We start from the raw sequence: 9,222 nt of genomic DNA on the forward strand, positions 1-9,222 counted from the left end.
GCGTGTATGGCAACATTGCGCTGCATTATGGGAAATGTATTCGTCATAGTTAATATATCCGAACTTTAAAAATATTGTTGTTGTTGTTGTTTTAAAGGGACGCGAGTACTCCATTAGAAGAGAACATTAAAAAAAAAGTATTTCCAGGCCACAAAACCAATTGCTTTTATATTCTCAACATCCCCTTTATGTAATATAAGTCACAACACACATACAATACATTTATAAAGGCGTCTCTACAAAAAGTGTGTTCGGTCCGTTCGATGAGTTCTTAAAAAATGTAGTTCATTGAGTGTTGTTAATATTCCATGTTTCTGTGCCATTGTCACAATGATTGTAAATATAAATCAGGACACACTGTACATTTTATTAGTCGTTTTATTAATATCAATTTTAAATGTATGCCCTTGATGTTAAACTTTGCGTTTTGTCGATTTATTATTAATAATAATAATGTTGTGTTTTTATGTATTATTATTTTATTGATCTCATTAACACTTAATGTTTTTGATTTGACAACACAACATCAAACACAGCAGATGATAGATGGATATATCAACTTTATTGATCCCATTACCCCTGAAGGAGTGGCTAGGCAATTTATCATATTATTTTGATTATTTATTTGGTCTTTTTGGGGTCCAATTGAATCTGTTAAGCTTACACTTACCACCCTGTGACGCAAAATATAAGGGGAACTATAAATAATAATAAATGGGGAAATATAAATAATAATAAATGGGGAAATATAAATAATAATAATAAATACTGTAGTATTTATAATATCAATAATAAATGTGATAAGAAAATATTAAACTAAATTATATTAGCTAGTCGATAGCAGTCGGGCTGTAGTCATTCTTCCGAGGTTAAATGTACTACCCGGTAACACTGTTTCTGACTTTTTTATGAATCTGAATTCTGCACACTTAAACAAGTCTTTAAATTTCCAATGTCAATTTCTTCAAAATTAAAGATTAGATCTGTTGTAATAAAAGTATGGGTTACAGTATGCAAGTAAGTCAGTAAGCCTTAAAGGGAATTCATCTTGTCAAAGGTGGTGAAGATAAATTCATCTGCTCTAGGAAAACTCTCACCTGGATCACAATAATAATATTATTACAAGGGAGCTATGCTGAAGTTAGTTTTTTTGTGTCTAAATTAGTTTAAATTTCCTTAGAATGGCTTATTTAAAATAATATATATATATATATATATATATATATATATATATATAAATAATAATTAAAATAATATATATATATTATTTTAAATAAGCCATTCTAAGGAAATAATATGTATATATATATATATAATTGAATTTGGATCCATTTTGAAGAATGAAGCCCAATCTTTAGAATACTATAAACAATAAAACATCAAAACAAACTTAATAGATTTATTTTTTTGAAAAGGAAATTTAAATGATCACCTCATCAAGCATTACAATTAGTAAAAACAAGATAATAGTTTGTGTAACACACTGGCTATAACGTTGATTAACTGAATTTAATAGCTGCAGGTTGGTTAACTGTTCAATAGTCAGGCTACAGTTACTGAGCCCTTCGTGTGAAATGTTGGGAATCTCTGAACTCAAGGTAAAGGCTAAAGAATAAGTGCAGCGCTTGAATTCTGCTACCCTGCACTGGGATGTCCAGGAGGCTGCAAACAATGTCAGAGTATTCAGTCAAGCTGCAGATGAGGCGAGCAGGTGGGAGAGCCACGAGTCCTAAAAGTTCTTCAAGCTCGGCCGGCCACTCCTGCATCAGGCTGTCAATATCAGGCATTGGGCGAACATATTGGACACTTGCTGGAGGCTTGGAACGATGGAGTGCAGCTATGCTGTCTACCCAGTTGTCAATTTGACGAGGGTTAGACTGAGGAGCGGAGACACTCGTCACCTTTTTCATCTGCAAGACAAAGACAATTAAAAGTTTTCATATCCAAAAGAATAAAATCCAAAGCTTTTAGTGCTAGTTGTAGAAGGTGAATTGTGCTGAGTTTACCTCGGTGGCTCCATGCTGTTTGATTTCCTCTGACAGCCACAGTGACATTACTGTGGGGTCGGACTGTTTCACACTGGGTTCGTCAAGAACCAACAGACCCAACCCATCTGATTTACCGTCAGGTCTCGGCACCTGTTTTTGTAAAAGGCAAACTCTTTTATTTCTGTGTGCAGATAAATGTAAGATATTATGTAAACGAGCAACAACCTTGAGAAAAGCATCTATGTCTCCCACTGCTGGGAGGAAGTCAGGAATGAATGGTTTTAGACTATGTTCCAATTCAATGGTCTGAGGAGTGTATCTGGAAAATCAGATTGGTTAGTTGCAATTTCTAAATATTTTGAATTCCATGCACACAAAAGTCATTGCTATTCCGACCTTGTTATGTACTGAAAAAGCTCCTTTATCTCGGTGCTGACAGGCAAATTGGCATAGTCAGCAGGATCGTATGCCCCTTCTGGAGGCTCACACGCCTCATCATCATCATCGTCATCATCATCACTGTCGTCATCATCGGAATCCTCCTCTTCGTCTTCATCCTCATCCTCATCCTCATTGAGGGTTACCCCATGTTGCTTACTGGCTGGCTCTTTTTTTCTTTCATGCTGGTCTTCTTCAGCTTCATCACTACTGCTGTTCGCCGACATCAGCCCGTGTCCCTTTCTGGTTTTCCTGGGATTGGACTTTTGGGAGACAAGAATCTTGAATAATTAAAAAAAATCCCACAATGCTCTTCAGATCCATGATTAACCGTTGGTTTCTATGTCTTGGCATGTATATTGCACACTTTGCCTGTCCTGTATTATGTTATTTCAAGAAAACCTCTGTTATATATGTGAACTAACGTCAGTAGATCTGTTCAAATTGTGTAAATGACCATCTATTCCTGGTGATGTTTATTAGAACATTAACTGTTTGTGCAGTTGTAGCGTTAAAGTGATTGGTATTACCTGTAGCTGGCTGTGGGGAGTCGGGCTGTACACACTGGCCACGTCCTCTGAGTCGACTACTTCCAGACTCTCGTCGTATGGTTGGTTCTCGAGGATTCTGGCGCCTTTAGCCCGGGTTGCTCGCTCCATTGGGCTTCAAGCGACGATCATCCGATTGTTTGTGTACGACGTTTCGACTAAAGGTCCGTCTGTCCCGTAGCTTGGCAACGTCTTCTTCTACGGTATTACCACTAACTGTAGCGAAGTAAGCATCGCCATCTACTGATGATCAATTCTGTACTCAAACAATAAGTTAAACATCCGAGGGATAAAAAGTATCGAGCTGTCTTATAATTGGTTAGTTTACAATGGTATAAATATAAACCAACCTTTCAAGACTTAACCTCAAAACGGTTAATCAAAAACATGTCCCCCTCCTGACCACAAGGGGCTGTAGAGGGAAATTAATTCCAATTCAAGTCTACATAGTAGGAAATCTCGTTGAGCCTTCGTGATCTCGCGCATACGGCGGGACGGTTGTGCTGTTTTGTGCGGATTCATTTTTTGTTTACTGCTGGATATTCAGGTAAAATTAACAATGACTTACAGATTAAGCCTGAACGCCAAGTCCGACATGCACAGTTATGTCGTGTGAAAGACGCGTGTGTCGGCGTGCTCTGCTAATTTCCTCACACTTAGCCATTCATGGCTAACTGTTAGCATCGATACTCCCAACTTCATTGTCACAATTAACGCCATTTGTTAAACACAATGCGTCTGTTATTAATAATCAAACGAGACGTATAATAATATGTGATTACTATTGAGGAGATATACGTTATATAATGTTGATGAAGTCTTGCTGAATCGTTCTTTTCTTTTTGTATTTCTGTGGCAATCAGGTTCGAGTTTTTGTTGAGACAATTTCACACGAGTTATAAGCAAGCCTTAAAATAATGTCCGAGTTTTATCGTATGCAATGACCTAGTGTGTCGTCTACTCTCGCCAATACCTCTAAAACATACAAAGAGGGAAATTAGGTAAACATTCGACTGTACTGGTTGGCTAACCCTTACTACAGTAACCATATAATAATAATGATTGATCTGAGAACGTATGCTCTTCACGTGTTAAACAGACCATGGGAGACAGCGATGATGAGTTTGACAGAAGAAGGCGAGACAAATTTCGGAGAGAGAGGAGCGACATGGAGCGGTCCAGAGAAAGAGAAGACAGGAGGCGGGATGATTGGCCTGACCGGTAAGAGAATGAGCAAAATGTGCACATCTGTCTTTTTGCAATTTCTCCAGCATTTTGAATGTTTACAGAGAGTGGGAACGAGGCAGAGAGCGAAGGCGGGACTATGATCGCGGCCGCAGAGAGAGGTTCTCTCCTCCGAGACACATCAGCCCTCAGCACAAACGCATGAGACGAGACTGGTTAGTCCTTGATCCCCTATCTTGCACAGCTTCACCTTATTCTTGAGTTAACATCTGTTTTTTTCAGGGACGACCACCGTGGTGAGCCATATCGGTATGATATGCCCTATGGGGGAGGTGGGGCACCATTTCCAGGAGTGGGGCCTCAGGGATGGCATCCAGACATCCCCCATATTCATCCTCATCACATCGGCCACCCCCTGCAGGGAAGGTGAGTTAAATTTGCTGTATAAAACAATATAGCAGCCCTTCTTAGCCTTATTTATATGCCTAAGACACTGCTTAACAACTAACGGGTATCAAGAAAATCTGAATCTCAAAATATGTTAATGTGCTACTCAAGAGAATCATAATACATTTTATTCAGTTCCTTATGCTTTGGATTCGAATAAAAGTTTTTCTTATATGACTTAAATCTTCTTTTTCAGGTTAGGGATGGTAGATCCAGACCTCCCACCTTCAGGTCCCCCCGTCATGAGGAGTTTTAAGGTCAGTTAATATCTCAGATTTTAACTTTTTGCTCAGTTTAGTTGCTGTTATGTAAAACATTTGTTTTTATCAACTCTGCAGGAGTTTCTTTTAAACATGGAGGACAGTGTAGATGAGACTGAAGCAGTCAAGAGGTATAATCAGTATAAACTGGACTTCAGGCGCCAGCAGCTGCAGGACTTCTTTCTTCAACACAAAGAGCAGGAATGGTTCCGTTCAAAGTACCACCCTGATGACATCACTATGAATAAGGAAAAATCCCAGGCTGCCCTCAAGACCCGGTTGAGTGTTTTCCTATTTTTAATGGAAAACAACTGGCTGGATAATGTTTCACTGGACATGGATCACTCTGCTGCCATTATCAAGTTGTTAGATGCAGGTATGTGGATGGAGATGGTAGTTCATGCAACAAGTACTGTAAGTAACTTTCGGTTTTTTAAATGTCTTTAGCCGTTATAAAGATGGAGGGAGGCACAGACTTGGATCTGCAAGTTTTGGAAGCCCGGCCTATTGGTGAGGCAGGTGAAAAAGTACCCACTGAAAACCGTCAAACAGAGCCCAGCGAAGGAAACGCGAGTGGCCAGACAAGTGCAGAGACTTCAGGGAGCCCAATTGACCAGAATCCCAGTCCAGAAGAGCCAAACCAAGACAAAGACTCAAAGAAGGTTTGTGACCCGAGAGGATTATGTCAGCTGCTCATAGGGTTAGTGTCATTGGTCGCGTGTATTTTGGAACTTTGAAAGAGAACATGAAAAGCCTAAAACGACAACAAAGAATTGTGATTGTGATTCTGACTCGTGGTATATTTAATGTTTCCTCTTGTTTTCATAAATATAAACTAGCCTAAATATTGTTTTTCTATTTGAATTGTAAGGACTGTGAAGAATCCAAGCAGAACGGTGAGGACAAAAAAGAAGACGATGATGAAGAGGATAACGATGAAGAGAAAAATGATGATGAAGAAGAGGAAGAACGGCCTGACAAAGTGAGTGTTTTCAACCTAAAAAAGCTGCCACACTGGCTAGACCCAACCTTTTTCCTTCTTTCCCAGAGCCGGAAAAGGAAGCGCAGCCTGTCGGCTGACAGTGGTGAGGGAAGTGCCTCTGATTCAGAATCCTCCCATTCTGAAGGTGATAAAGATGATGAAGAGGAGAAGGAGGAAGAAGAAGAGGAAGGTGTTAATGGTAGGGAATCAATAATCCTAGTGTTTAGAAGTGAGCATGTGTACTGGAGAAATATAAAATATTTTCTGCAAATATTTGCCAAAAAAGTCAGTTAAAGAAGAAATGAACAGTATTTGTTATGAAATTGTTTATCAGAACGTCGAAAAGACAGAGGGAAGAAGCGAGAGAAACGACGACGACAAAAACAACAACAACAACAACCACAGCAGCCAGCAAAGCCTCGACCCCTTCACCTCACCACTTCTCTGTTTATCAGGAGCATACCGCCAGAAGTGTCCAAGGATGAAATCACTGCAGTAAGACGAACACACACTCACATTTTTTCTTCCTAAAACTTACCAAAATGCTTTTTAGTTGTGTCGCAGGTACCCCGGCTTCCTGCGGGTGGCACTGTCTGACCCTCAGCCTGACAGAAGGTAAGTGTCATCTGCTCCGAATGTTTCCCTCTGACTTAATAGCCACAGTTAAAATAAAGTTCCTCACAGGTTTTTCAGAAGGTGTTGGGTAACATTTGACCGAAGTGTGAACATCAAGGAGACTTGCTGGAACCTTCAAAACATCAGGGTAGATATATTGTGTAACAGTCATTGTGGGAATGCCAAAACATCAATATTTAAGGCTTGAATGTAAACTTCTTCTATTGTCCCTGATATGCAGCTCAGAGACTGTGAACTGGCTCCAGTGGTCAACAGGGATCTGTGTCGCCGGGTTCGCAGCGTCAATGGATTAACTCATCACAAACCTGTTGTGAGGAACGACATCCGCCTGTCAGCCCGCCTCGTCCACAGTCTGGACCAGAAGGGAGAGCTGTGGCTCGGGCAGGTGAGAGAAATGTTCTCTCTAGCAGTATAGAACATGAGCATATTGGAACTTCCAGTCTAGATGAAAGATGAACTGTGTAACAGATGGACACCAACCCCGTCCTGAAGAACATCACTGATTACCTGATTGAAGAAGTGAGTGCTGAGGAAGAGGAGCTAATGGGAGCATCTGGCGGTAACACTGAGGAATCGGGGGAGGCCAAAGACCCTGCCTCCTCAGAGGTTACAGTGGAAACTGATGACAGTCTCCTGAAAGTAAGAAAGACAAATATGCTGTTTAAATTAAATGGGTCAGTGACTTCTGTTGCTTCTGTAGGTCCTGGATAGACTCTTGCTCTACCTGCGCCTGGTCCACTCTGTTGACTATTACAATTTTTGTGAGTATCCTGCTGAGGATGAGATGCCTCATCGCTGTGGTTTGCTTCATGTACGAGGACCCCTACCCGTGGGAAAGATCACTGCCACGGAAGGTACAAGCCTTTTTTTTATTTTTTTTACTTGTAAATAAAGATTTTAGTTTTAGTCTGAAGTTGGTTAATTTATTTGTGTCATGTCGACACTTAAATGTTCGTTTTGTGCAGTGAGTGAACATCAGAGAATGTGCGAGGAGCGCTTGGCACCTCTACTGTGTCCTGCAGAAACCCTGAATGAAGAAGAAGCCAACAGACTTGGCAAGAAGGAGCCAGATCAAGAAGTGAGTGAACGACTATTGAAGACTCTGAATGTCACCTTGGCTCCTTAATTAAACGCGTTTCTGTGTACCCGTGTGTTTGTTCTGGTCGTGTTGTTGTGCAGGTGGAGAAGTTCTTGGCAGCCAACGCTCAGGAGCTCAGCAAAGACAAATGGCTGTGCCCCCTCAGCGGGAAGAAATTTAAGGTGATTTCAGTTGTAGTAGTTGTTGTGCTTCTGTGGTCGTTGGTGGGTAAACGCCATCTCCTCTCATGCAGGCACCAGAGTTTGTGCGCAAACATATTCTGAACAAACATGGGGAGAAGGTGTCAGCTGTCAAACAGGAAGTGGAGTTCTTCAACAATTACTTACTGGATGCCAAGAGACCCTCCCTACCTGAGAACAAGCCCCTCCCCCCACCCGTGCAAGGTTAGACATAATCACGAGTGCACTCTGAATACTTTTTTAATGATCCAGTTTTATTTTAGGAATTATTGTAGTCGCACTGCTTCGTTTTTACAGCTATGAGATGACTTATTGTTCCTTACTTTTGCTAGCTCCGCCAGCATCGACTGCAGTTCCAGGATTTCCTGGTCAATCACCACAGCCGCAAAGCCTTCTGGGATATCCCCCTGGTGTCAGACCACCCATGCCTGGATATCCTGGTACAAAATGAACACACAAGCCTTGAATCTGTCGATTGTTTAAACCTGAGCGTTTGAGTCTTAAAAAGTACCTTGAAATGAATTGTTATCAGGTGGTGGACCACACTTCCCTCCAAACCAGTTTGGCGCCGGTCGAGGCAACTACGACAACTTCAGAGGTCCACACGAAGGTTTTCCTGGGAAGCAGCGCAACAACAGGTACAGATGATGTTCCAGATGTATGCAGTTAAAATAGATTTTCTAATGGAAGTACTTTTGTACAACTAGGGAAGAATAACGGACACTTTTTCTTGTTGAGAAGTTGTTGACACTGTCTCAGTCATTACAAGGAAGAGTTATTGCTTTGTATTTTTGTATTGTATAGTTATTTTATTGATCGTTTATGTAGTTTTAGATAACTCCAGAGGCGGCTTGTAGCTCTACATTGATGGACTTTTTAACACTGTTGCTGTGGACCATGTCTTACATCTTAAAGCCGATTAGACATTAATTGGTTTCTGTTGTTCATTCAGGGGCATGAGAGGAGACCCTCGCTCCATCATTGACTACAGAGACCTGGATGCACCAGACGACCTTGACTTCTTTTAAACTTAGTGAAAACACATTTTAAAAAAACTATTTTTAACTCTGCTGTCTTCGCGTGTTTCCGCTCTTTGTGATTAGTTTCTACTTTTTATTTAGAAACGACTCCTTTGTCTGCTTGTGTGTGCTTGTGTCTCAGCAGGAAGGACCATTGTATCAGTTATTAGAAAGAATCTGATTTTTCACTTTCCAATAAAGACCAAGACCTGAGAAAACTGCTTGAATTACTGCATTCATGTCAAAACATCATGTCTGTTGACTTGATCGTGTTTTACTTAAAACAAAACATCTTTCATCTCAAATATTGTTGGTTCAAGGCAAATGAAACTAACATGCATAGGCTTAACCACTTTTAGCCTTCTGGGTAAATGTATAAAGATACCTCAGACCTACAGGAAGCTGATGTGGTCAAAACCATCAGCATTTTGAGCTCAACGA

At 40.6% G+C, this 9,222-nt stretch overlaps 2 protein-coding genes across 2 annotated transcripts; one reads left to right on the forward strand and one right to left on the reverse strand.

Moving 5' to 3' along the window:
- Positions 1 to 1,385: 1,385 nt before the first annotated feature.
- Positions 1,386 to 3,354, reverse strand: ift46 (intraflagellar transport 46 homolog (Chlamydomonas)). Its single transcript, XM_087789807.1, has 5 exons — positions 2,957 to 3,354; positions 2,385 to 2,689; positions 2,214 to 2,307; positions 2,007 to 2,138; positions 1,386 to 1,910 (listed from the first exon to the last, which is right to left on the reverse strand). Exons 1-5 carry the CDS (start codon positions 3,083 to 3,085, stop codon positions 1,554 to 1,556), a joined length of 1,017 nt encoding a protein of 338 aa, XP_087645933.1. The 5' UTR covers positions 3,086 to 3,354; the 3' UTR covers positions 1,386 to 1,553.
- Positions 3,355 to 3,430: 76 nt separating this feature from the next.
- LOC148082580 (serrate RNA effector molecule homolog B-like) lies at positions 3,431 to 8,802 on the forward strand. Its single transcript, XM_087789806.1, has 21 exons — positions 3,431 to 3,521; positions 4,074 to 4,195; positions 4,264 to 4,374; positions 4,442 to 4,585; positions 4,803 to 4,863; positions 4,945 to 5,242; positions 5,314 to 5,528; positions 5,738 to 5,848; positions 5,915 to 6,047; positions 6,183 to 6,343; positions 6,402 to 6,463; positions 6,533 to 6,611; positions 6,705 to 6,869; positions 6,953 to 7,123; positions 7,185 to 7,338; positions 7,450 to 7,562; positions 7,664 to 7,744; positions 7,816 to 7,966; positions 8,095 to 8,202; positions 8,295 to 8,400; positions 8,715 to 8,802. The coding sequence occupies exons 2-21, from the start codon at positions 4,077 to 4,079 to the stop codon at positions 8,788 to 8,790; spliced, it is 2,619 nt and encodes an 872-aa protein (XP_087645932.1). The 5' UTR covers positions 3,431 to 3,521; positions 4,074 to 4,076; the 3' UTR covers positions 8,791 to 8,802.
- The last annotated feature ends 420 nt before the right edge of the window (positions 8,803 to 9,222 follow it).

This window comes from Callionymus lyra, chromosome 4, assembly GCF_982586985.1.
Source record: "Callionymus lyra chromosome 4, fCalLyr1.hap1.1, whole genome shotgun sequence".
Lineage (NCBI taxonomy): Eukaryota > Metazoa > Chordata > Actinopteri > Syngnathiformes > Callionymidae > Callionymus > Callionymus lyra.

What these genes read in the sequence shown, in the direction of transcription:
- LOC148082580 (XM_087789806.1), top strand. Translation starts at nt 4,077, where the DNA reads ATGGGAGACAGCGATGATGAGTTTGACAGAAGAAGGCGAGACAAATTT. An exon ending in CCAAGGATGAAATCACTGCA is followed by an intron (nt 6,344 to 6,401) that starts GTAAGACGAACA and finishes AATGCTTTTTAG; the next exon opens with TTGTGTCGCAGGTACCCCGG. An exon ending in GAGAGCTGTGGCTCGGGCAG is followed by an intron (nt 6,870 to 6,952) that starts GTGAGAGAAATG and finishes ACTGTGTAACAG; the next exon opens with ATGGACACCAACCCCGTCCT.
- ift46 (XM_087789807.1), bottom strand. Translation starts at nt 3,085, where the DNA reads ATGGAGCGAGCAACCCGGGCTAAAGGCGCCAGAATCCTCGAGAACCAA. An exon ending in CTTTTTCAGTACATAACAAG is followed by an intron (nt 2,308 to 2,384) that starts GTCGGAATAGCA and finishes CTGATTTTCCAG; the next exon opens with ATACACTCCTCAGACCATTG. An exon ending in ACATAGATGCTTTTCTCAAG is followed by an intron (nt 2,139 to 2,213) that starts GTTGTTGCTCGT and finishes TTACAAAAACAG; the next exon opens with GTGCCGAGACCTGACGGTAA.